Source organism: Manacus candei, unplaced genomic scaffold (genome assembly GCF_025592945.1).
Source record: "Manacus candei isolate 608988 ecotype Guabito, Panama unplaced genomic scaffold, ASM2559294v1 h1tg000043l, whole genome shotgun sequence".
Lineage (NCBI taxonomy): Eukaryota > Metazoa > Chordata > Aves > Passeriformes > Pipridae > Manacus > Manacus candei.
The window spans coordinates 1,834,753-1,861,969 of record NW_026138091.1 but is presented as its reverse complement, the minus strand read 5'-3'; the positions used below and the strand labels follow the sequence as shown (position 1 = coordinate 1,861,969).

The 27,217-nt window shown below is 35.7% G+C and overlaps 1 protein-coding gene across 2 annotated transcripts in view; it reads left to right on the top strand.

The window, feature by feature from the left end:
- Window positions 1-27,217, top strand: part of NAV3 (neuron navigator 3) — a 254,918-nt gene that overhangs the window by 73,489 nt on the left and 154,212 nt on the right. For both annotated transcript variants that reach the window (XM_051795689.1, XM_051795690.1), the window contains exons 3-4: window positions 567-619; window positions 24,134-24,206. In XM_051795689.1, coding sequence (XP_051651649.1) covers window positions 567-619; window positions 24,134-24,206 — 126 coding nt within the window. The remainder of the gene's footprint in view (window positions 1-566; window positions 620-24,133; window positions 24,207-27,217) is intronic.

Here is a 27,217-nt window from a genome sequence, read left to right as displayed (position 1 = left end):
ATCCATGTCTTAATTAAAAAATATGTTTCTGTGAGCATGTTTGGAAGTTGCTGTTTAACCATACTTTAAATGGCCAGAACTGTATCTTACACACTTTGAATTGTCAGAAATGAGTGCTCCATTAAACCATATGTCTCCCATGTGTGCATTTTGTTAGTTGGAGTGGCTCATACTTTCTGGGATGCCTTGAAACTGTATCTTGACCCTGCAAAGACAATTGTGGAAGATTTCATGTCAGCAGTTATTTTGCAGGGGCTGAAGAATTAGCAGCGACCTCCTTCACACTTCCCCCTTTGCATGATTTGGCATGTGGAAGCAACTGCTGCTAACAAGAGTATTGTTACTGTACGACTGAGCTTTACTTAGAAAGGGGCTCTGTGTCAACAAAACCCTCTGCACTTTATTGCTGTGTCTTTTCTGCTGTTCTGGGTTTTTTTTCTGTTTGGATTTTTTAAATTTTAAGTTTTTCGGGTTTTGGTTGGGGTTTTTTTGATCAGGAGGGGAGTGGAAAGGAAAGTTTTATCTCATTGTTTACTTCTGCTTTTCTTCTCTCTGTTTTTGTTTAGCAAATGAAAAGGTTGAAGATATCAATGGCTGTCCCCGGAGCCACTCTCAAATGGTAAGAATAAAATTATTTTTAGTTTGTGTTGGCACCACTGCACTTTCCTGATATGCTTCTTAATAGTGATTTATTTATACTATGAATATTCTGTCCCATGTTTACCATAAGGTCCTAATTCTCATATAGTATTCCTGATACTTTTTTTCCATGCTTGTTTAGTGTTTGTCACTTCATTTCTGTGCTCACTAACTTTGGACCTTGAGATAACCTGGCAGCAAAACTTCATCAGTTCTAATTAATCCAGAACTACCTTAGCAGACCTGTTGTAATGATCCAAATAATTTCATTTAACTTAATTTTTAAGGGCGGTAAGTCCAAGAACAAATTAAGTGGAGTCTTTGTGTCTGGAAAACTGATTTGATGAACAAGACTTGCCAAATTGTTTTTAAATATAAATAGCTTTTTGGATTGTCTACTGTGAAGTCCAGTTAGATGCACTGACTCCAAGACTTTCAGAAATAGCACTTTAGTCATATGGCTCTCTGAGCTATAGCTGGCAGCTGCCTAAAGACTTTTTTAATACTCTCAGACAAGAAGCATTTAGTGACTATGATTCATATGGAGTCTTATTAATCTTTTACTGTGTTTATGGCAAGTCAACTACATTTAATAAGATAAAACCAGCTGAGAAGGCTGTATAAGCGACAGGAACAAAGTCTGAGCCTCAGTAACATCACCATGCATTTGCTGAATCATTTGCAGTTCTAGTCATGTTCCCCCATGCTGAGGTGTTTGCCTTTCTGTTACCATTCAAATAATACATAAATAAGGTGCATGGTTGTTTAGCTGGCAAAGATTTTTGAGTACTATTTGGATGAGCTTGCGTAGTAGCAAACTGCTGAAACTGGGCTTAAAAATGGGAGTTGAATAGAAAAGAGAAGTGCATTTGTTCAGTGCATTTTTAAAGGGGAAAGGTGTTTGCAGCTTTTTCTGCAAAGCTTCAGGAGGTAAGGGGAAAATTTTTGAGTACCAGTGAACTGAATAATGGGATCTTTCGGTTCTTACTGTTCAGAAAATGTCCAGGTTTAGATTAAGCTTTTTCTCTGACTTTCAGGCTTTTTGAACTGTCCATAGAAAGAATATGTGCAATTTCTGTAATAATAGTTATTATTTTAATTAATCACATTAAACTAGAACCTAGTGACCCTGACTGAAAATGTTGGGAACTCCAGTGTGGAACTCTAGTATTACACACACAAATCAAGAGATAATCAGTCTCTACTTTAATCATGTTAAAACTTGCCATTTCAGACAGGCAAGACAAACAAGAAGAGACAAAAGCACAGAAAAGTGATATGATTTTCCAAGGTTATGTAACTGGTTTATGGCCATTTAGGATTGCTTAGGGACCCACCAATCTGATGTCTATGAAGCTTCATTTCCATGAGAGAGAGACGAGCTGCAGAGAAGTCTCTGTTGCACTCTAGCAACATCTGCATCTGCAAAGCAACAACACTGGTGTACGTTCCTTGTTGATAGTTGCATTTTGATGTGGCATGGGGATTCTGGATTTCTTCTCTAGCTCTGCTGCTGCTGCTATGGGAGAAACAGGGTCAATGAATGCCCATGCCACAGCAGTACCTGTGGGAATCCCTTTGTGTCCATCTTCTTCCTCCCATAAGCCCATCTCTCAGCTCAACCAGACCAAAGAATATTCCTAAGTGCTCTGGGTTTCAAAACAGGTGCTTCAAAAACTCCTGTACGTAGTCATACACCAGTGTTTGTGCAGAGCCTAAAGTGTCCCATTTAGCCACTTTAACTTAATAGTAATGTATTTATTTATCCTTCTTTGACTTCATTTTCCTGCATTTTTTTATCTCTACAGACTGATTAGGTTATTTTCCTGCCTTTTGACATGCTGATTTCTCAGCTGAGCTAGGAAATTTAAAATGTACTGAAGTTAAAGTAGTTCAAGCTTGTTAGTTTTTCCTCAGTGCATCTCAGAAACCCAAAGTTTCTGAGTCTGCCCTCCATTTGTTGCCTTTGGGCTGTGCAGTTATCTAACCTAGGCAGTGGCACAATTTTGCCAGATTTTCAGGTAATTTCCCTTAGCAGTGCTCAGTTTTGTCAACCCACTCAGTGGTAGGGCAGTTCTCTTCTTGTAGCAGTGGACTCCTATGTGTTGGTAATATGCACAAAAAAATGTAACAGTGATCAAAGTTAGTTTGCATGTTTGAGATGCACCAGTATGTAGCAATATGTCCGATCAGGATTTGCCAGAATATCAGCCCTCAAATCAGCAACAGTCAAAATATTACTGTGGTATGTTTGTTAACCATTCATTCACCACTTTCATTTTAACATTTTTAGTTGATAAAACTAAGAATCCCACCACCCTCTTTTTGCAAATGTTTTCATAATCCTTGCTTTCATAACTTGCAATTAAGAAGAAATGTTTTCTCTATTCATCTGCCATTTGATACCCTTTCCAGGAGGTTATGTGTAAGACATTTTATTAGCTTAAAAAAGCTAGAGGGCACTATCATGGATTGTCTGCTGCTGGAAATACTTGATATTCTCTCTGGATGATATTGATATGAATTCATAATTAATCACTACTCATATTCTCAAATTCTATTCCGCTCACCATTTTGTTTTCCTCTTGTCAACGGCATCATCTTTGAAGTGATTTTTAAGGCATCTCAATTCAGCTATTACCTTAATTGGTAAACATATTTTAATGTTTAATTTAAATGTGTATAAAATGCTTAGAGTTTAGTTTTCCCTTAGTTAGATCTATTGCAATGTCTTGCACTCCATGCTCATTTTGGCAGCGATATATAAAATACTTGCAGACAAATTGAATTGGCTCAATAGGTCCAAGTTCATAAAAACTAAAAACCTGTGAAGCCTAGCAGCATCCAGTTTGTGCATAGTTAGCTTTATCATGATTCTCATATCTGTCATTATGCTCACCTGTTTGATGTTCCACACAGAATCTGAGAACTTGAGATGTATTGAGGGATAAATTATTTCATATTCAAATCTCAGAAGTTTTAGAAAAAAGGCAGAAGAATGCCAGAAATCTTGCTCTATTCTATGAGACTGAAGAAAAGTTGTGTACTTTAGCAAGAGGAAGGTGGAGTAAGTGAATTAGTCTCTACATAACCAGGGAGCTTTTTATGTGATAGAGAGAATTTTCTGTGACATAGTGGGTGAAGAAGTGGGTGAAGCCTAAAACTGAAGTAGGATAACATTACTATGTATATACTGGTAGACATTGCTTAATGTGCTAGATGTGCTTTGTAGTGCTCCTGGAGTCCCATAGAAGCCCCCAGTGGCTCCATCTCTGCTTATATGCACGAGTTTCTCTCTGGAGAAGGGCAAGGTTGCAAGGGGATGAGGTGCATGCAGATCTCTTCTTAGCAGAGAGTCAGCCTGTGGACAGGATAAATAGGTGGAAACTAGAACTGCTAAGTGTGCCACAAAGTGTATGTGCCCTTCAGACTTCCTCTGGCAGGCATGTGCTGAGCAGACACTGTTGAGTAGTATCCCCCAGCGTCCAGCAACACCAATATCCAAGGACGAGAACATCAGCATTGGCATTCTGTGTTTAAAAATTGCTTGTGAAAAACAACATAATTCTGTATAAAGTAAGCATTGAGAGTTCTACTAACACCCATGAATTACATGTGAAAATATGTGGGTTATGGTTATAAGTAGCTCTTTGAGGACTGGGAAGCCTGAAAATATCATCCCTATGTTCACTGTCAAGTGGGCACACATGAGAGCTCTTCCTACCTGCACAGCGTTGAACTCTCTAAGAATCTCCTGGGTTTGCTGGTGCAGCTGTTGGTGAGATAGGCTGTTTGGATTCAAGATATACTTTCTGTGCTTCGGAGCAGCTCCAGATGAGCCTTCTACATAAATGTGACACATTGATATATATACAGAAATTTGGCTAAGTGTAGAAATATAGTCCCTTGGGAAACTGGGAATTCAATCTGAGTTTTGAAAACTAATCCCAGCTCCTTTAATATGCAGGCCACCTTCTTCCTGAAGTGACACCTTATGACCCCCTCTGACATCTGTATTACCCCCTTTTGTTTAAATTCAGACTGTCACCCTATGCCTATCTGTGGTTCTTCACAGATTTCACAACTGGCTGCTTTAAGAGCTTTGTGAAAATATGAGGGAATAACAGACTATAATTTTGTCATCTCTTCAGGTTTGATATGTTTAAATGAGTGGAAAAGAGTAGTCTCATTTCCATGAAACATGCTTGCATGCTTAATTTTCATAAATAAAGCGAATAGCCTGAAATCTAGTTAAGTCTGTTTTGGGAAAGGTGCTGTTTGCATGCGAGAGTGGAAAAAGCCTGAGAAAACAGTCAGTTGATACAAATTGCTGTTTAAAAATGTAGTCAACTGACTGGCTTCTCACAATATGGGTTGGACAGAGTAAAAAACAGATTTTCCTGTCCTCTGTGATAGGTAAGGGGTATCTAGGATTTGAAAATGAAGTAGCCTTAAGAGGGTAAAAAATAAAAGTACTTTTCTAAAAGGATGTCAGGTTCACAGCATAATATCTATGAAAGTGATCTAAGTAAAATCAGAAAAGACAATGGTAGTAGTTAAAATTTGAACTTCTGAGAGAGGTTTCTTGTGTTTTTAGGTAGGAGAGCTCATATTTTACCTTTGTTACATGGAAAGAACCTGCAAGACATTGTCACAGCTTATGCGTGGATGTTTGGGGGAGAGCTGACTTGAAGAATATGCTCAGATATTAGGTAAAGGACTGTATGGAAATGAATGGGGGAAGAAAAAGAGTTTTGCTTCCATTAGCAACTAGTTCAAAATATGATTTTAGTTTCAATAACGGTATTTCTGTCTGAAACAGAGGAAGAAATGAGATTTTCATTCCAGTGACACTATGCCTGTATTCTAGATTAAGGAATTGAGATCATTAGTTCTTTGGCATACCTACATCAGGAATATACAAACTTATTTTTATTTGCCAGAGAAGTTTTCAATGTAAAACATCAAAACACCTTTTCCTTTTGTAAACACAATGTACAACCATGAGACAGCTGGTAAGCATGCTTTATTTTTCATTCTGTCACCTTCTCAGCAATACAAATGGAATGCCATATCTTTTGCCTTTTTGTATACACTTAGTATAGGAATTTCCAGTATCATCTTAAAATTCTCCTCTACTCTGTAAGTGTCTCCCTTTGCCAGGTGCATTACAAAGGACCTGGTCACACTGGAGATGAGTAGTTATGTTCCTGCTACAATGGGAACTTTCTCTTAGGTGCTTCCTTGGGTCAAGTAAAAGACCCTCTTATCTTGGAGACCTGTTACCTTTTGGAGCAGACTCTGATTTGATTTAATTAAGTCCACACTTGGATTTCTGTTCTCATTGATGAAGGCACAGTTTGGACAACAAAATAGATCAAAGGGCTCCAAATTGCTCTTAATAACTACCCATATTGTCCACACTTTTGTGCATCCTCCAGCCAGATTGTTTTCCAGAGAGGAAATTTATGAGGACAGTGTAGCTGAGCGTGTGCCTGAATGTTACCAAGCTCCCATCAGTTGCATTTCTTCCTTGGAATTTTTAAGTAGTGGCAGAAGTATCACACTTCCCATTCCCTGGGAAAATTTTGTTATGGTAATGCACAGCTTATATGTTCTTTGGTGTCCCTCCTCACAAGGATTTACTTACCTGTTAATTCTGCATTTCTGAATCCAGCTCTTGTGGTTTGGAAGAGTAAAGTCTCATGCAGTTCTTTTTTTCAGGACTGTGGGTAAAATATCCATTAGAACCACACTGGTAAACAATACTTTTTTCCACATTCTGTTCTTTCCTACCTTGGAACAGCAGCAACTCTAGATGAAAGCAGGCAAGTCTGATAGAGCTCCATTATAAAAGGATCTAAGCAGATGCTTATCTATGAAGGAAATGACATTCCTCAGCATGATACATACTCAGCTTTCCCATTTTCTGATGGTACTTTCAAGTAGACCCATATAATTTTTTACTTAACTAGTTATACTTTCTGAATTTCCTCACTATATAGGAGATCTACATTCAACTTTAAACCTTCCTGGGATTCCCAGGACCCAGGTGCCCAAGACTGTCAGAGCCAAGAGCATGTCCTAGCTAGCCCTCTGAAGATGCTTTCTAAACAAATCCTCTCATTTCCTACGTAGGTTCAGCGTTGATCTTTCCCTTGAGAACTAACCCCATTCCCACATCTTTCCCCAGTGACTGTCCTTAGCTGTTACAGGGAAGACTTTCTTGAACATGTTCGGCACATCCAGGCACTTTCAATCCACTGTACAGTGTACTATATACAGGATGGCTTCACAGAGTTTGCAATTTGTTTGGCATTCAGTGAGTATTGAAGTCAACTATCTCATTGAACTTTCCCATATTTCAAACTCTTGAATCGTAGAGGATGAGTGCAGGACAAAATTTTAGAAGCTGACCTTCTGGAATGGAATCTCTCTCTTTGTTTTAGATATCAGCAAATCCATTTTATAAACTTGTGTATGCCTTGCAGGGAGCTCATGGGTTTTTTTTTAATCCTCTGTACCACAGAAATTTAAAAATTCTCTGACTAAAAGCAATACATGTAGATATATCTACAGTGAAAATATATAAATAGGTATGCAATTTGAAGGAATTACAGGAAGTGACATTTTTATTCGTGTAGAAATTGAAGTTTATTTTTTTTGTTTGCATAAGAAATTAGATTGACATAAAGATTAGAGAAAGAATGAAAATGAGACTGTCAGAAATAGAGATGTGTGTGTCCCAAAAGAAAAAAATAAAATGAGGGTCTGTCTAAGGATACGTTATGGGAATAATTGTGACTATATGAATGAAGGGAATAATGAAAGAGGACAAAATTCCTGTAAGGATAAGGTTAAAGGTCTTAATGTTAAGGATGGTTGACACTCAAGGATGTAGAGGTTGGAATTCTTGTTTTAAGTTTTGCTGAAAAGAGAAAATTAATGTTATTAACACAGACAGTTTGAGTAAGATGAGAGACAAATCATTTTAGCATATAACAGGCAGAGGAGGAATTCCAACTGCTTTTGTGAACAAACCCTAAAATTTCCAAGAACTCAAGAAATTAAAAAGAAAATATAGATGGGGTGACAGCTGGACAGACAAGCAGAGTAACAGTTGCCTTTTTGTGGTAGACCAACCACATTTCTATTGTGAGAGAAAGAGGAAGCTGAGGAAAGGATGGACAACTGCTGCAAGTATTAGATCTAGTAGAGAATAAAGAATGGGACACTTCATTCACCCTGCCTAAAAGAATGTTATCATCTTGGAAAGGAAGAGCGGGAGAAGGCAATCAACCAAGTCATCACTTTTTTGATATGGTTTGATTCTAGTTTGACTTTCTTGAGATCTCTTTATTCTGCACTGAAATGAGCAGTTATCTTTACATTCAAAACATTACATTAGAGAATGTTAAAAGGACCACAAGATTTATAAAAATCTCTCTTCACAGAACAGCTCAGAGTTACTCACTGGCATCAGGCAGCGAGATACATATTCCCCTGAGTCACTCATATTTGACTGTCTGAAGTCACAAAAGAAAATGCCACAGGAACACATCCTGAGTACTATTTTACTAGGCTGGAAGTACATTGTTTATGAAGTACAAATCATACACTGTTATTAGCCTTTTTATTTATGCTTACAAATCCCTTATGTTATTACTGTGCAGAATACATGAGAATAACTCATCTAGATGTTAATGAAATAATCATGTCATGAAAAGTACGTATACTGTGATGAATACTTATACAGTCTCCATGAAATCTATTGAATCATTAGGTTATGGTTGAGTTTGCTTGGTTAGGACTGGAATTAGGGTTATGCACATTTTACTTCTGTAGACCAAGATTACCAAATGCTAAAAAAATCTTTTTGTTTCCTAAAATCAGCAATTTTCCTTCACACCTTCCCCTTTCTCCTCTTCCATTAACCTCTCCCCTCCTCCCATGCATTACCTTCATGCCACTGAGGCATGACCATCTCACCCATCTCTTCTCCTCATCTCTCAATTATGTTTGTCAGGAATGTCATTTGATCAGAAACTTGAGTTAAACTGTATTGGAAGAATATGTAGAGACGAAATATTGCAGTATGCCTGAAGACTAATAGGTGGCATACATTTTGAGTATTTATTGTTTGAAGAGATACAGTTGACGGTCTCCCTATTTACCTCATCTGTAATTAGTTTTCTATCCTCTTCAATTTTTAGTTGGTTTTTTTGGTGGTTTTTCCCCCTCAAAAATGTAATGTGAACATTCCCTGAAGTTTTGGAATTGAACAAATATATATTTGTGACACACGTGCTTAGACAAAGAGGTGATGAATGAATAGCCTTGAAACCTCCATTAATTGCCATGCACTGAATAGTCTTAACACAAATATGCAGTTAAAATACATACATACAAATTGACTATGACATACATTTTAGAAAGCACCTGTGGTTATAGACACTAACAGATTTTTCCCAGAGAGCAGCAGCAAGATTACTGTAAATATGTGTGCTTCATGATGGTGTATTTTTATCATCTTCTATAGGGAGAGTATGCTATAAATACTAGGAATGTCTAGAACGTTTAATGGATTTAAAAATAGAGAAGAAAGTGCACGATGTTTAGCTGAAGAGCAAAAATGCATATTTAAGCTGAACAAGAAAATAAACAATGTATCTGAAGTGGTTTTATTTTACAGTATATCCAAACAAGGCTTTCTGGTAGTTTTGAGATTTTGTCAGCTTTCTAGATTTTTTTCAAATGTCTGATTATTTTTGAACTGTGGCAAAATGCCAGTTCTCTTATAGTTGAGGACTTACTTCTATTTAAAGATTTTTAACCACTCCCACTTCTGCTTAGACTTGTAATTTTGGGTACTGTATGTTATTTAGAAAAGGTTCTATTTAGAAAATTGTTCTATGTTTGTGAACCATTGAGTTTCCTCAGAGAGGTAGACTTTTCACAGAAGAACATTTCTTAACATTGAGTTGGAGTCCCCAGGCCTCTCACTCATCCTTCTTCCTGCCTCTCCATAATCTACCACTGCCTCTTCTGACAAAGGAAAGTTCTGCAGCTTCAGTAACATGCAAGACTCTTGAGAAACAGTGGGAGCCTGTGTTTTGGTGTGTGGTGCAGACATGTGGACATGCGTCCATGTAAAGTGCCTTGTGTAGTTTTGATTGAACCCTCAATTATTTTTTCACTTTGAAAGGCATCTAAGCCACTCTTTCTAGCTCTCATTTGTGAATGAAAGTTTGTGGGAGCTTCCAAATTCTGGGAAGTGTGTTATCTGGACATCTGTTAGAGCATGAGATGGCTACTCTTCTACAGATTTGCCAGACCTACTATCTCTGTTCCTTAGGGTGAGTCCCTATTAAGTTTAGAAAAGAGCTACTAGACAGATTTTGAGAATTAAACATCAACATCTGCAAACAATGAATGAGGGCACACACCAAGTATGAATATCGTCAGCTTTTATTTGGTTGGTCTGGGAAATGCAACTACTGGGAAGATGTTTTAATGGAGATACAGGAACTGTGCAACTATCTATAAAATGCTGTCTGTGGTGTAATGTGTAAAGCAGCAGAGGGTGCCAGAAAGCAACAAATTGTGGCTTCCGTTGTAATTAATGGAAAGGAAAGGGATGGTAACTAGCAATGTTAGGATGGAACAGGGTTTATGTTGTGAAGTTATCTGCAGAAGGGAGGGAGGAAGGAAGACTCCCTGTAAGTTTAAGCCCTTACATGTGCTTAAAATTAAAATAAACACGATCCAACAAATAGTCAAGCTTTTGGAGGTATCGTGTAGTACCTTATGCCTAGGTGGCAGTGCTTATCACTGAATCATCTTTTAGCCATTATATATACCTGGTACTTCAAAGCTTGGTGTTATAGCAAAGACTTTGCAAGACATGAGGATAATAAAGTAACATAGACTGTCCCAACAATCTAGTCTGTTAATTACAAACTAATGTGGCAACAAAAAGCATCCTGACCTACTACATTTAAAATTACAATGTTCACTAAAAGGACTTGACAACCTCCTCCTGCTTTTCTGCTAGGAAGTAAATATCAAAAATTTGTTGCCACAGAAAGTTTGGAATTTTTCAGTGGTATTGCATTACATCCAGAATACAATATAATTACAATGTTAGAAAATGAAGAGAAAGAATGAAAGTAGGTGTATACTGAAACTACTATGATCTGTCCAGATGTATTTTTTCACTCTGCCCTTGATCTTTGCTGGAACAGAAGCTGCCTACATCTGCTGCAGCTAAGTGCTAGACTGTTTCATGGAAAGAATGCCAAATCCGCTTGATTTTACAGGGTCTTTTACATACTCACCATTTTGGAGTTCCTTGACTTTTATGAACTCTAACCCATTTAACCTTCCTATTTTCTTTGCCAATAGTTATACTCAGAGAATAAACTCCTCTTTGAACACTACTGCAAATCCCTTCCACTTACAACCTCTCCCCGATGTGCTGTTGCTGGCAAATGTGCTGGCAAATAACACACAGCAGTGGTCCTCAGGTCATTCCGTCTCTGAGAATGGCAATGTGATGGGTGACTTGGCAAAAACAAGTGACCCTGGCAATTTTTTTTCTCCATTTCCCTTCTCTTACACCACTATCTAAACTGACTATGATAGGAAGTTAGAGGGTGTTTCTTTGCCTGTTCTTTCAGTATACATTTATGCACTACTGTTTTGGTCACCATATATTCCATGAAATGTCAAAATGAAGAATGCTGTGTTTCTCACAAAATATTTTGTGTCTCCTACAATCATGTACAGAGCCGTGGGACCAAGTGTAGAGTAGTCATGGTTTTTTCACTGATTGAGATTACTGCTCTGCCAGCCTTTTCCTGCGGTCAAGAGCCCATGGATCTGACCACTCTGAAATGGCATGAGATATCATGAGGCAGCTGAAATTCTGTGTTAGTAAAGATTTTGGCAACATTGAACTGGACTTAAGTACCAATATTAACTCTAAATGTAAACTCTGTTACAGCTGATAATGGGCAATACTATTAAGGTACACAAGGGTAAATTGGCTTAAGCTAGCAGTAGAACATGCAAGTTATCACCAAGACTGCTTATTTCAACAGCATTAACTAATCCCTTTTCATGTTAAGCCTTTTGATCAGGTTAATTAAAATATTAACACAAACTTCTTATTTTATTCTTTTTATGTAACTTGTCTGTTTAAATCCACTATGACCTGAAACTTAATACACAAATAGTTAGAATACAGTACAACCATTTTTGTTTAAGCAGAAATAAATAGTATAAGTATAAATACAGTAATATATTTGACAGCTTTCTGATGTGCAGGAATTATTTAAAACACTCCTAGTCTGAAGAGTCTGCTGACCATATGATAAACAGATGACCATATGACATAAATCAGAGCTATACTTATTTCCAGTTGAACTTATTTTAAGTTGGCCCAGTGTCTGGATATAAATTAGTCTGGGCAGAGTTCAGTTTCAGAGTCAGTCCAAGGCATTTTTTTATTTGTCAGGACTTGGTTGCATTGTATTCAATCTCACGAACTGGTCACATATGTTTTGCTTTTTTAATAGTTTATATCAACTTAAAGCATTTCTTTACCTATGCAGTTCTTAGCAACTCTTTCAGGTGGAATATGGGCCAGCACCAAACTTGCAAAGTCCTGAAAGTTGAATCTGAACAGTCTTCTTGAAATAAAAATGTATTTGTATTTTAGCTTGTAGCTTTTGGCAGTCTTTAATTCTATAACAATTAGAATGTGTTTCGTGTAGGCTTGTATTGTCAGCTAATTAGAACCTTGTTTGAATTATTCATATCTCTTGATTCTTCAGAGTTTCTTTAGGTTACATTGGGAGTGTACCAATGACATCCTCCTCTGGAGAAAAAATACCACAAGAATTTTCTTTGTCTCTTGGTTTCCACACTTGAGAGCTGAGACCTATTTGTATTTGAAATAAATAATAGCTCATGAAGTTAGATACTTATAGTTTTCTGTACTCTAACTGTACACATAACTAGCTAACTGGTATCCCAGCCTTGTGAGTTGTTTTGCCTGTCACTCACAGATTTTCTCAGTAATTCCTCACAGTAACAACAAATTAAGTGTTTGTTGGTTTTTTTCCTAAAGGCTCTTGCTTAGTTCATGGACAGATCAGCAGTAACACTCCAGAGTAAACATATGTGCAAGGGTGTTTTCACACTTCTTGTATATATAAGGCTTCTATTGGGGGTTTTTGGTATGAACAAATTTGCAAGATTTATGTTGTTGCATCATATAAATTAATGTATGTAATGATATGTCCCCCTCTAAAGCCCAGTAAATGCTTATTTTTTTCAAGTATTACTGGCTGTATTTTGGAACTTCAAAACACTTGGATAACTATTTAAAAAATAGTTTCCTCGTACAGTTTACACTTCATTGTCTACAACTGGAAGTGAAGTGACAACAAGCAGTAAGTGCTTGTTAAGGCTTCATTTTATAGACTTGAGCACTTCTAACACTTCTCTCTTTGGCTGAGAAATCAATTAAAAAAATCTAACCCTGGTGAGCCTACGAGTTTACAAGCATATATCCCACTGCCTTCTGTGGTTCCAGGTGCTTTTGTTTTCCTTGACTGAGAATCTAGACACCAGATCTTGTTAAAATGTGAAAAATTCTTCCTATAGTTATGAGAAAGTTGTGAAGAGATAGGCAAGTGTGAAATCTGTTTAGAAGCATGGTGTGAAAACATATAGCATGGCCTAATATTCCTATGTATATTATGCTAAACATGATTTAAAATATGATGTTTGTGTACACTAGCAAAAGTGAAAGCTTGAATATGAGTCTATTTATTATCTCTATGGCTTTTAATGATGTCTGGTTTAATCTGAATAGTTTTAATAACCTATGACATCAATTCATCATCAATTTTTTTGTCTTTTTCTTTAGACCTTAGATCAATTTGAGTCAGTAATATGAAAATTAAACATAAAGGAAAACCAGTAACTTATGTCATCTCATGTATATATCTTTCCAAGGACTTTAAGTTCCAGGCAAAGGACCAGACACATCCTACAGAAATTTTCTGGGCTGTACTTTTTTGCTAATAACAAGTATTTCTTATTACTTTTCTTTTGATGAACTCAATTGCATTCTAGAGTAATGGGGAAAATATATCTAATTAAAAAAAATCAGAATGTTTATAAAATCAAAAGACCAGAAGGATAGGAGCAAACTGTGAGTGTCTCTCCTTTGCAAGCTATAGCAGTAAGACTCCTGGTGTAGTCAAGAGGGAGGGTTCATACAGTACAAGGTATGTCTGGATGGATTCCAGTTGCAAAGTTCAAGAGATGAAGTGAAATGCCCCATAGTTTACCTGCTTACTTATTTTTTAAAGGATTCATTCCATCACTGGTTGTAACTGCCCTTATTTCTAAAAGCTGCTTTTTTGAGTAAGCTAAATGAGATTACTATGTAGTAAATAGTGGTCAAGGAGATAACTGGAATGTTTTCAAAGGTTTAGTTAAATCTAGTAAATGAACACTGTTGTAGACTCTCTTTTGGCCTAATGGAGAGAAACTTCTCTGTTTTTAAGAAGCGTGCATTTTCACATTGCCCTCCAATTTTTGGAAGTTTCCAAGTTCCATAAATATTTAGTCATAAATATTTAGACTTTGGTACCTTGCTGACTCAGAAGTGTTGCATAATTAAAAAAAGATTGTAAACAGGCTCACTAAACTGGAGCATTGCTTTAAGAAACACTGTTTAAACAGAGTTCTTTTTATCATTGCCTTAAAAAAGGTCTCCCAGGGTAGTATTTATCTTCAATTTTGTGTTCTTAGTATGTGTATAGGACTCTTTCACAGCACTGGTGGCCACAGGCCTGCAGAGATCAGAGCACTGAAGTAGTGAGTTACTTTCAGACACTGGAAGTAACTGGTCTTTTCATCTGTGACTGCTGTGAAGTCGTATTTTAGCTTTCTAAGAAATTTCTGCAAGGTATTGAAATACATCCATGGTTTTTTGAATCCAAATCCAGCAGTGTATTCCAATCAAAATTCCAACACTTTCTTCTCACAATTTCTATTATAACGGCACAAAAGCACTTCAGAAATTGCCATTGTTGTATTTTGTGCTTTACAATGTCTGCTGCAGAGACTACTGTATAGAAATGGGGAGAACAAATGCAGACAGGACACAGATGGAAGAATGGGTAAGAAAGGAAGATGGGAAGCAAGATGACACCATTATATAGATGATCAGAGTAAAATTTTTCATTCTTCTCTTATGCGGTGGGGGTTTGAGGTGTTTGTGGATAGAGCTTTTTTGGGTTTTATATGAAAATGACCAGCACAGCAGAAATATATGTTTGACCATGTAAAAATTATGATTAGGATAAATGATTTTTATTTTGAATAACTACATTATTCACTAACTTGTTCATGTTTACCAACAAGGAAAGAAAAAAAAAAACCAACAAAAAATTCACCAAATAAATTGCATATGCCATTGCAGAAATTATATTCACCCCAAGTTTTCCAAGCACCATGTCAGGGGCTAGGTGAAAAACCTGGAACATCAATTGTCAGATTCGTGTTCTTGACAGGGCTAACAGTAATTCATGCCAGAAGGGAACCATATCCCACTGCAGCATTTTCTTAAAAATAATACACACCCCAGCTCATACATTGACCTCAGCAGTGACCTCATACATTCTTTTGTCAGTACATATGTCTGTTGAATTCTCCAAGTATTTGAGAAATTAATTTGTTTTCACATTTCTGGGTTTACTGGTCATATTTTGTGTTTGGACTGCATGTTGGAAGAATTTGATGTGCATGTTCCCTAATATCTGTTGGAAAAGGAAGTGGAAGATATTTCAATTTTGAATAACATCATCATCCTTTCCTCAAAAAGTAGCTAATAATTAAATAACTGCAGCATCATTTCCTAAAAATTTTTGCCTGGGAGGCTTTCTACATACCAGTAGTTATTATCCTCTAAGGTAAAATTCTCCCCAAATACCTCCAGTAAATCAGTTTTTAATTTCCATATACAGTCTCTTATTGCAAAGTCAATGCTTAGCTTGGAACAGTGTTTTGGAATGAATTTACACGGTTCACTGATAGTTATTTTTATTGAACGCTCCTTAAATTATTCTATTGCAAATAATGAAGAGTTTGCTAGAAAATAGTTAATCCTAATGTGTTTACATGTCAGTGTATTCTGCTTAACCCTCTGAAAATGCATTATAATTTTGATAGAAACCTGGAATGTGACTTGATCTGGGCCACGTGCAACAGGAAGTCAGCAGAATGCACTAAATATCTCCCAGGAGGACTGTTAACACCTGTTTTACCTGGGTGGGTTTTCAAATTTACACCACGCATGGAGACTTGATATTGCCTTCCAGTGTAGTTGCAAAAAGTTATTGCAATAATCTGCCATGTTAGGAGCTTGAGGGAAATAAATTATCAGAAAATAAATAATGCGATTTTTGTTTTTTATTTCCTCATTTTCCCTTTCTTCAAATTTCCCCATTTCTACAAGAGGAACTGAGAGTTCATGGCAAATTTCACTGTTTCAGTAGTCTGTGGCCAAGGGAACTGTACAACATGCAGCCTGCCATACCAGCATCTTCCATGGAGAAAATTTGAAACTAAAGAGTTTCCTCGGAAGAGTCACTATATGTTTTACATTACTCTGGGCCACATTTCTTCCCATTGTATTTACTTTCAGATTTGGAAGAATTTGTGTGTATTCTCTGCTCTTCAAAGTATCCTTATTAAGTAGTAGTAAAAAATATTTTTTTATTACATAGTAATACTGTGTACAGTTTCTTCACAAGGAATCTTGATGGAAATATACAACTTTCAGACAGTCTTGCTCAATAATAAAAATCCGTAATTATTTTAGCATGAACACGTATATATGTTAACAAGTACACTCAACTTTAAATATGCAAGAGACAAGAAAGCAGATGTCTTGTTTTCGGTTGTGTTAAACTGGTTTAACCTGCACAATATGAGCCCATATAAGTCTATTTCACATTGTTCCTTTTGAAAGTCTTTAACCCTACTCTTAAATTAAAAAAAAAGTTTTCTGCAGAAGGATCTTCCCTTTTAGAATACCTAGGAATCAGTGATTGTGGATAACATAGAGAAATACAGTGCAGTGAAAATGCTACAACAGTTTTGCAAATAAAATTTCATGACAAATTTTCACAGAAAACAAGTACATTAATAACAGTGTCAAATGAAATGAAGCACGGGGCATAGAAGGTGTTTCTTATCATGATGGAGGTTACTGATTGGTACTTTACAAATAGAAAAGAAATATTACCATATGTTATAAAAATAAATCATAATTACTTACTTTTTAAGGATTAGATAAATTTTATCCCACCATATACAATTATGAAAGCATTAGGGATTTTTTATTTTTTAGTTGTATTACCAGTTGCAGATTTTTCTAAAGAGAACTCTAAAGTGTTCAGGTGTGATGAATATCTGTTTTCAAATGAAACACAGGGAATTCCTACTACTGAGTGTTGTTTAAGTGATCATGTAAGAATCACCTGGACTCACAAACAGCATTGAATGTGTGGCATTTGAAGAGTGGATAGGCAGGGGGATAAAGACATTGGACTGGATAATCCATTTTGTTTTGATCAGTATATACAAGTTTTAATCTGGATGGTGCTTTTGACTTCTTCAGTTGAACCTCCTGGGAGTAAGTCAGCTATCAGAAATGGGCATTTGGGCCCAATACTCAGCCTTAGAAAATAAAAGTACGTATAAGTAAGTGCAAAGCAAGCATGGTAGTAAGTAGAATAATAGTGCATTCAGTTACCACTGAAATGGACAAAGTTCTTGAGTTGTTTTTTATTTTTTGTGGAAGGAAGTATTTGACCTGTACCTATTTTATACATAGTGAAAAGACCTGAATGTCCACCTGTCTGTTTTATGAAGCCTAACTTTGTTAAATAATCTGAAAGATACAACTGAGGATAAAAAAATACGTCACTATAGAACTGCAAGCATTTCCTCTTAATATCTCTATTTGGTAACTTTCTAGCTCTTTGTTTTAGGGAGTGGCAGAACATGAATACAAACTAGTGAAACTGGCTGGGAAGAAAACCCAGAAGAAACAAAGTTACAACATGGAAAATCTGGGTGTTTCCCATGTCACCACTGAGTTGTCAACAAGTCAACAATGTCTGCAATGGATGAGTCAATTAAGAACAGAAAGTGAAATAAACTTGTCCTTTCCAATCCCTGAGAACAGCTTTAGGCATATCGTGTTGTGAAAGATTATGCATTTGGCCAAAAATAGTCCTTTTAGGCAGTGTTTGTGTGAGAATGAAACATGGACCTATGAGAGTGTACATGGCCAATTCTCATACTACACTCTGTTAGACAAGGGAAAATCAGAGTTTAGATCTTTCCACCTGGAAATATTTCCAGTTTCCTCCAGATCATTCTATGTAACTAAATCTGTGTGGACAGTTTTGTTCTCTTGTCAGCTCCAACACATGCACCAAAAATGCTTTTATTCACTCATGAAGGCATCTCGATTGCTTGCCTGAACACCTGATCTTTTTAGAGCCTGCAGCTGATACCAGGTCTCTAGCACTTCACCTAATACAAAGTATCTAGAACTCAAAAGCTTTTGTGTCTCCTTCCATGACTGATTCCTGTGAAAATCAAAAAAATGGTATCTGCTTTTCCATTTTATAATTTCATTATTTTATGCAGAATGTGAATTATGAATATTTAGAGTCCAGGTTGCTACCTTTAAGGCCTGAATTTTATTTTTATTTGATTTTGATTGTCCTAGTGCTACAGAACGAGAAAGAGAACGAGCTATGTAACAACATGAAATTATTTTCCTATTCTGCATTCATTTAAATCCATTGACCTCCACAAATTGAGTTAATAATAAATACAGATATGAAAGAAAGAGTCAAATACGTGTCTTAACTCAGGTTAATACTCTGGGGAAATTTAGGAAGAAACCTTGCTGGTAAAGTGTGTTTTAAATACAGTTATTGTGACACAGACTATCTCATAATACCAACCTCAAATGAGTACTATTTAATATTTGTATTAAAAATATATAAAAAGGTACTGAATACTGAAGAGTGAGTATATGATTCTCTGGATTTCTGTGGAATACTATTTTCATGAGTGTCCTTAATCAACCATCAGTAACATTAGAAAATTTCTACAGAGCAAGTTCTTTGCCAAATTTTATCTCAGGCTTTGGGTCAAGAATTAGAATGTTAAAACACACACACAGAGCTATGGAAGATAGCACTAAATGAAGTGCTAACAGAAATTACTCTTACTTTTGCTGCCAAAATAATCAAGAGTATTTAAGTGCATATATGTATAGAAGCATTCTGTAATGATAATGTGTCATTTTTATGTGTCCCATTCTTCAGGAAGAAAACAGCCCATAGCAGGCAAATAGCAACTAACTTGTGTATATGGTGTTTTTGTAAACTATATTGACATAAACTTAATAAAAGAGGGTTAGTCAAAGCAACATATTTTTCAGAGTGTCTTACACATACAGAAAAACATATTGCTGTGTTAGTCTTCTGAGCATCCCACAATTAAATTTATTTTGGAAGTGAAGAAAGTGTTGTCTGCAGACAAAGGAGATGAAAGCTAATTGTGACAACAGCAAAAATAATTGTAATAAATAGACATATTCTATATATTGAGCTACTGGTGAGTATATCCCACAAATTAACTCTTCCTGCAAGTCTGCTAACTGCTGGGTATTAAGTACTACTGTATGCAAGTCCCCCATCTGGCTTAGTGATTTCTTTCTGTCAGTGAAATTTCAAATAGCTTTCAGTCAAAAGCAGATTTCTTACAACTACACGATGTAATCTGTGACAATGTATCTTCCTTACATGCCACCTAATGTATTAATAGTATCAGAGTTGTGACATTTCTGTTTATTTGTACATCATCATTTGGACTATAACCCCTTAAATGTGAGTGTAAAAATATCTTGGAGCTCACTAATATTTATGGTGTTAAGTATTTCAGGTGCTTTTTTCATGATGCTGTGGGTATGAATAGTATTAAAAGGATCAGATTTATGAAAGAAGCTTAGTATATTGTAAGCATAACTCAGTAGGCTTAATTTATAAAGCATCAAATGGTGTTATTTACCTGATTGATGCCTACAAATCTTAATTCCTAAATTATCGTCCTCTCAACTGAGTTCATCTTTACCGACAATGCTGTAGCTACATTTCAGAGTTGGACACATTATTCTGGACTTTAGATAAGGAAGGGATTGCTCTGAAAAGCAATCTCATGTAGTGTTGATTGACTTTCAGTTACTTAATTGAATAGCTAAATGGCAAATATCTATATGGCAGTGAAGGTTTATTATATCATTAATTCCTTATCCTATTTATAGTTTTTAAGGTTTTTAATGTGGCAGGTCTACTATTCAACGTACTGCCCTTCTACTCTTTTGAACCTTTATATAAAATAATTGCCTTGGAACAAAAAAAAAATTGGGGGTTGACAGTGATGGAGAATGGTTCAAAATCAGTCTGATCTTGGCAACATCTACCTGTACAAGCAAATTTGAGTGACTCTTCTCTATCTTGTTATGTAAGATTCGGTGTCAATCTGCATATCCTGAATTCTGTACTGTAATGAGCCGTATCTTCTGCTATAAAACTTTGTAATTCTGATGATACTATTCACTATAATGTTAAATATAATCTCAGTTATAAAATAGTTCTTTTTGCAAGCAAAATCCACTTCAAAATTTTGTTTATATGTAAGATACACAAGTGTGGTGATATGTAAGATACAAAATTTTTCTGTTGTGTCACACTACAAAATCTTCGTCCATTGATATATAAGCAGGTAGAATTGTACATATACAATGCCAGCTCTAGGAGGAGTTTACCCCAGTGTATAACAACCTCATCACTAACTACTTAAATAAACATGGACTTCAGGAATTCATACTACTCCTGATTGAAACAGTACTGAGGAGTAGAAGTTGCTTGAAATCTCTTAGAACTTTTGTAATTGCAAAATCACTCTCATCTGTGAGTAAGTTTGAAGAAAAAGTGTTTGGGGACGCTTGGGTTTGAGTTCAAAGAATGACTGTGGTTTGCCAAGGCAAGAAGTAGGTAATTAAAGCAATATTTAGAGACACACTAAAACTTTCAATTGGGATAACTTTAAGGCTAACATGTTCTACACTGCAGAGGAAAGAAAGTGAAAACAACCCAAGGATGTATTCATGCATGTCTCATTGAGACCCCTAACAGTTTCTGAGGGTTGTATTGTAACTGCTGTTATTATCAGAAAACTGCGAGAGTTGTTTTCTGACATTTTCAGTGTATTGTGTGGTTGTGAGCTGCCACACCAAACTTGCTCAATTCACAAGTCAAAACAAGACTTTATTATAAGGCTAACAGTGCAACTCCAGTCTATTGTCTGAAAGCTGACCACTGCTATTACTTCATACACCACCAGCACCAGAAGGGTGACTTTGGACCTGCAGCTTCTGTAGTAGTTCTCTTGGTGAACTGTGAAGTAAAACAGAATTTGCTTTGTAGTTCTGCAGCATATTGAGTCACTGGTGTTGGTGGTAATTATTAGCTTTGTCTGAGTTTAAGAAATTACTTCAAAGACACATGCTGTAGAAGTAGACACGTAAAGTAACCAGGCGCCATCTCTGTAGGATATTTTTCACCTTAAATGTGTGTGAAGATTTATGTATTAGTCTTCCTATTTACTAAATATTCAGTATTGAAGATAGATATTGAGATGTTTTCACAGCACATTAGGGCTTAAATGTTCTCCAGTAAACTAGGGGGTTTTTATAGCTCCTGAACTACTACAGAGGGGACATGCTCATTATGAAAAATGTCTTGGTTAACCTAGAATATGTGCTAGGAAATATTTTTTCAGTTATTTGGAGACGGATGCTACTCATGTTGGTCTGATTTTTATTTCTTTTTCTCCTTTTATTTTTTTCTCCATTTGGCTTCCAGCACTACGTTATAGAGCAGAATTTGCCACCTTTGGAAGTAGTTGATACTGCATTATGGTTGATTCGAAAGTTCAAGGAAACACTGAGTTATACAGCTAATATACAAAAAAATCTTCATTTCTTTTAAATTTTTCAGGACAGGAAAATTTCCATTCAATTTTTTTTTATTATGCAGTTGACATTGTTTACAGTTTGAGTAGAAATATTATCATCATGTGCATTATTTTCAGGACTGATGCAGGGGTGTAGTTGGAGGTCAGGGCTGAGCCAGCTCAGCTCCCTTGTTGCTGCCACCAAGAGTGACACCATCTGCCTGTCCCTCCTTCCCACCTCCCCTTTACTCTCCCAAACCATGCCTTACTCATGCTGGGACACACCTTCCCTGCTGCTGACTCCTGTGCTTATCTGATTGCATAGCAAACTGGAGTGACTAAAATACATTTGCCTTTTTGTTGGGCAAGTTTTCTGCATGGAGCTCCTGGTGTGCTCAGAGAAGCGCTGAAACCCAGCAAAGGCAGCAGCAGCAGGGCCCCACACCTGGGAGGAAGAAGAGGTGAGGAAGAAGCAGATCTTCCTATTTTAGCTTGCAGTCAAGTTGCAACTGATTTAGCTGTGTCACATCTCTATATCTTAACAAAATGACCTAGTTAATGTGGGTTTTTTCATGCTGTAAAACTACAGAAACATTTAAGACAGTGACAGAGTTAATGCCTGGGTTTCTGCAATTGCTGTGCTGGGCCAGACCTGGAGTAATCCCATTGATTTTAGGGTGGTTATTCCACATTCACAGCTGTGAAAATTGACAAAACCTGCCAAACTGGTTTATAAAAACTTTATCATAAACCTCAATTTTTTTAGCAACTTTCATCAGTTTAGCTGCAGATTTTGGACTTTTTTTTTCCCCTATAATTGATTAGGGAAAGAGATTATTTATCATTCCTTGTAAATATTAACATGTCCTTGAATTCAACATTTGAAAAGACTTTTTAAAAGATGTGTTTACTAATGTTTTGACATTTATTGTCTAAAAGTTTTGCAGGTATTTATAAATCTATTTATACTATTTGTGGATCAAGACAGTCTGTGAACTCATAATATATATTTCTAGGGTCAGTAGTAAAAACAATATTTATATCCTTTCAGCTACTACCATCTTCTGCAAATAATGTCAGAGCTGCAATCATAGAAAGATGACAGTAGTCCTGGGTGAGAAAAGATACTGCCAAGGATTAAGTAATTTTCATTCAAGAAATGAATTTACCCCTTTGTTTTGATGGTTGAAAATTGTCTGTATGAGGCATTGTAAAATATACAAACATTCAAATAAAATTACCTGTGTGGATTGAGCTACTACAGGCTTATATTTTTAGTGTTGAATATTCCTTTCTTTATTTTTAATGTTCTCCGATGCAAATATATATTTAAAATATATTCTTAAAATTTTATTTTTGTGATCCTAATTGCCTTGAAAAAATCCATCAACCTTAAAAATGTATGTTATAATCAAATCTGTTGAAACCACTTGACATAGTACCTTTCTATGCATACTTTTTCTGTTTTCATATCAACATATTTATAGACAAAAGTTGTTAAAAGATTTTACAGTTATAGCTGAGTATTTGCTTTATAGATCAAATGAAGCAAATACTTCATTTGGAGGAAGTATTGGGGAAGGACTGTGGTAATCAGCTGAGAATGCTGACTTGAGAATCTTTTGGAACATTCTATCTTCCTCATCTGTTAGAAATAGACATATGAAAGCAGTCAAATTAATTCTCTGATTACTCATTTTAGAGGCAGAAGTTTCATCCTTTTATTGATCTACATTTTCATATCTAAAATTCTCTGTGGTAACTGTAGATTTCTTCTAAATCACCAACAGAAGTCAGCACCATATTCTTTACTAAGCAAGAACTCTTCCGAGGAGCATAAACATTAAATAAATTAAAATTACTTAGCATAAGATTTGAAGGAAAAAATTTGGAGAATCAACCACTAATGTGACATCATTTTCACGGAATCCTACATCATCCCAAGAAAGTACCTTTGCTAACACATTTGTTAGAGTTTTTTTGCTTATATTTTCTAGTAAACTAATTTGCTCCCATCTCCAGACATATACTCAGTGTCTAATTCTCTATGCATGCTTTCATCACTGCTTCTTTTTAGCGTATAAAATCCAGTTTTATGTTAACTAGGTGGGTTGCTGAGTTGCCAGCATGCCATTCTGGATCGGGCATTTGTGAATTGTTTTTAAGCACCAAAGCGGACAATGAAAGCTTTATATCAGTTCCCCAATTAGCAGTAATCATTCTTGCTAAACTTTGGTAAAGAGCTGCAGTATGCAATGAATGTAAAGTATTCATTCCTTGGCAGTTTCTTTTTTTTTTTTCCTCTCCCTACATTTCTACATTTTGTAAAATAGTCTTATGCTGCTTGTTATTTCTATTCATATTACAGATTGAGAATGTTGATGTCTGCCTTAGCTTTCTGGCAGCCAGAGGCGTAAATGTCCAAGGTCTTTCTGCAGAAGGTAAGAGAAACAAATAATCAGAACAAATAATAGTATTTTCTTCTGAAAACTAAATTTCTTAACACAAATTATTTGCACCTAAGTACCTGTCTCCAGCTGTCTTGAACAGCATGCAAATTTAGATTAGTGATAGCGAGTTTCATTTTAATTTTCCCTTGAAATTGAACCAAGAAATTCAATGTTTATGAAGCTTGAGACGATGTTTTAAAATGATACTTTTTCAATAGTATTAATCTTTTCATGTCTCCATAATATTAGATAGCCACAGAGTTTCCCAAGCATACATTTTAACTTGTTCATATATGTGATTCAAAACAGCAAACAAGGATATGATAATCTTGCTCAGTTAAGTAAAATCAGGGAAGTCTATTTGTTTTAGCAAATATATTATTACTAGTAATGCTGTCAGGATGTGTCTGAAAATTATAGTATTCCTTTGATGTGATCTATTAAGAGTGAATGATCTTGCTGCTTCTGTTATTCTGCTATATTAGTCACCTCTAGTGATTGCCTAATATGGTTACAAATAAATTCATAAATATAATAAGTCAAAACCATTATAAATATCAGTTGTGTTAATTATTATGTAGTATTTGCCTTGCTAATGTAAGGCGCAGGTGAATATTTTTCTTGTAAATTAATAACATGTAAGTAAGTCTTTGTCCTGTAACAAATTAAGCAGTTCTGCAAAGTGCTATGCACCTTCAAAGTCCCTATGACCTCTGTAGCAGCTGAAGGTAACATACTAATGAGATGCAACCCTGTATTTTTATTTTGCTTGTAGCCCAAATAAAAGCTGAAAGGAAAAACAAAAATTTCCCAGAGCTGTTAATTTCATTGTAATTCTAGAAGACTCATGGTGAAGAAATCTGGAATGCTAACCACTGTTTGATTTTTTAAATTAAATCAGAATTATCTTTCACCATCTCCACCTTTCTAGGACTTTAAAAGTATAACACAGCTGTGATATGTACTATCTATTCACTTTGACTGTCAACTTATGGAAAGCTCCTTAAGTGATTCAAGAGAACCTTTGTACATACTGTATATATCTTGATAAAAGAGCTTACTGAAATTTTGCATATTGTCATTCACCTCAAAGCTGTTTAGAAACTGAATTTTCTAGTGCAGCCTATATTTACTTGCATATAAAATACCAATCAAATGTGTGAATAGCATGAATATATTTAACAAGAATACTCTTCATTGGTTAATACCATGACATGGTGCATGACACTTAGTTTTTGTACTTCGGTAGATCAAAATCGGTGTGCATTCTGTAATACATGCCTTTAATCATACCTTTGTTTTGCTTTGGAAAATAATTTTAATAGGATGTAAGCTTCAACTGTGTAGCTTTAAGGTCATATACTACTGAAAGCAATACTACTACATGGGGTTAAATGCAAGGACTATGATTTAAAATGCTCATTATTATTCAAAACCAAATTTTATTACTGAGTTCTGAAGTAAGTTTAAAGGAATTTTGCTGTTATGAAGTTGGTAATGAATCTGGTGTAAATCCACTAATATCTTTGTATTACTTTGTATTACTTTGTATTACTTCAAAGTACTTCAAAAGTGTGATTCCATTAAATATACCATTTTTAGTATGTATAATCATGATTATTATAATTTCTTTTGGGGAGAAGAAAATGAGTTTTGTGTAATAGTTTGGTAAACGCGTCATGTTACCACTGGACCAGAAAGAATCTTGAACAATAAACTATTAGCTTAGGAAGGTTTGAAGATTTCACAAACCTCATTTGGACACTTGAATGAAGAGATCTAGAATAAAAGTAATTTTCAAATCTTGACTGCAGAATTTCTGCTTGAGAACTCAATTGATAAATAATAAGCTAGTTGCCACAAAGAAAAACACTCCCCTCCTCTTCCCTGCATGTGTTTAATACACATTAGCAGTTTCTGGATTTTTTGTTTGCAAGAAATCTTCTAACTTTAACTCATTTAAAAGTAGGAAAGAAAAAAAGTTCAAAACATAACTTTCTTCTTTAGAAATAGTACAATATGTAGTTTAACACAAGAAGTGCAAAATTTTAAGATAAAAATGATGAGTGGAATTTAACAAACAAAGAATTCTTTTTCTTGACATTAAGTGATGCAAAATGATAAGAACAGATAAACTTGTGTCATGTACTGAAAATCTTCTAGAAACAGAGCAGCTTAAAATGGATAGTTATGTGTTTTTTGGGGGGTAATTTCAGGGTAGTTTTAAATATAAGTTTTCTGTATTTCTTGATAATGATCTTTCCTGAAACAAACATGAATGCAAAAGTAACGGTTGCCTAAAAGGTCTGGTAGCTCTGAGAAAGTTCTGTGTATCTCTGATGATCTCACTGGGAAACAAAGATCCTGCAGCATCTTCACAGGGAAGATGAGAAAGCATGAATGCTCAGAGAAAAAAAATCCATTTTGAAAAGTGTATTTCAGTGCCCAGGATGGTGTTTGCTTTTGAAGAGCAGGTTGTGACCATCAGGGCTCCAGTGTTTGCTGGCCTGTTAGTGTATGTACTAACATTCCACCTAATCCTATTGAAAGAAAATTAGTATGGTTTACAGGACATGAATATAACAGTAATTGTTTATAAATTTGGCTTGAAAATTTACCTAAGAAAGCTGTGTAGGACTCACAGCTCAGTATTTAGACTTGCAGGGAATGCAGAAAGATTGTAGTGTTGCATGTTAGGTTACAAGTCTATGAGTCTAATGAAAACCTTTCACAAGAAGGTCAGTGCCAAAAAAAACTAATAATGAGGTTATGAACAGACCTACATGCTGCAGATAATTTCATTAAAGTCCCCTGAGGCTTCTTTTTTGACACAGAGATCACAGATGAGCAAAGAATAGCATTATCCTTTTAAAACCTTCATCTCAGGCTGGGGAAAGGCTAAGAAAGGAATGGAAGATATAGGAACTTTACTGTGGAACACCAGAATTTTGTTCAGGTAGCTGTGTTAGCCTCATGTGAAAGCTGTAGTTTTGAAATAGCAT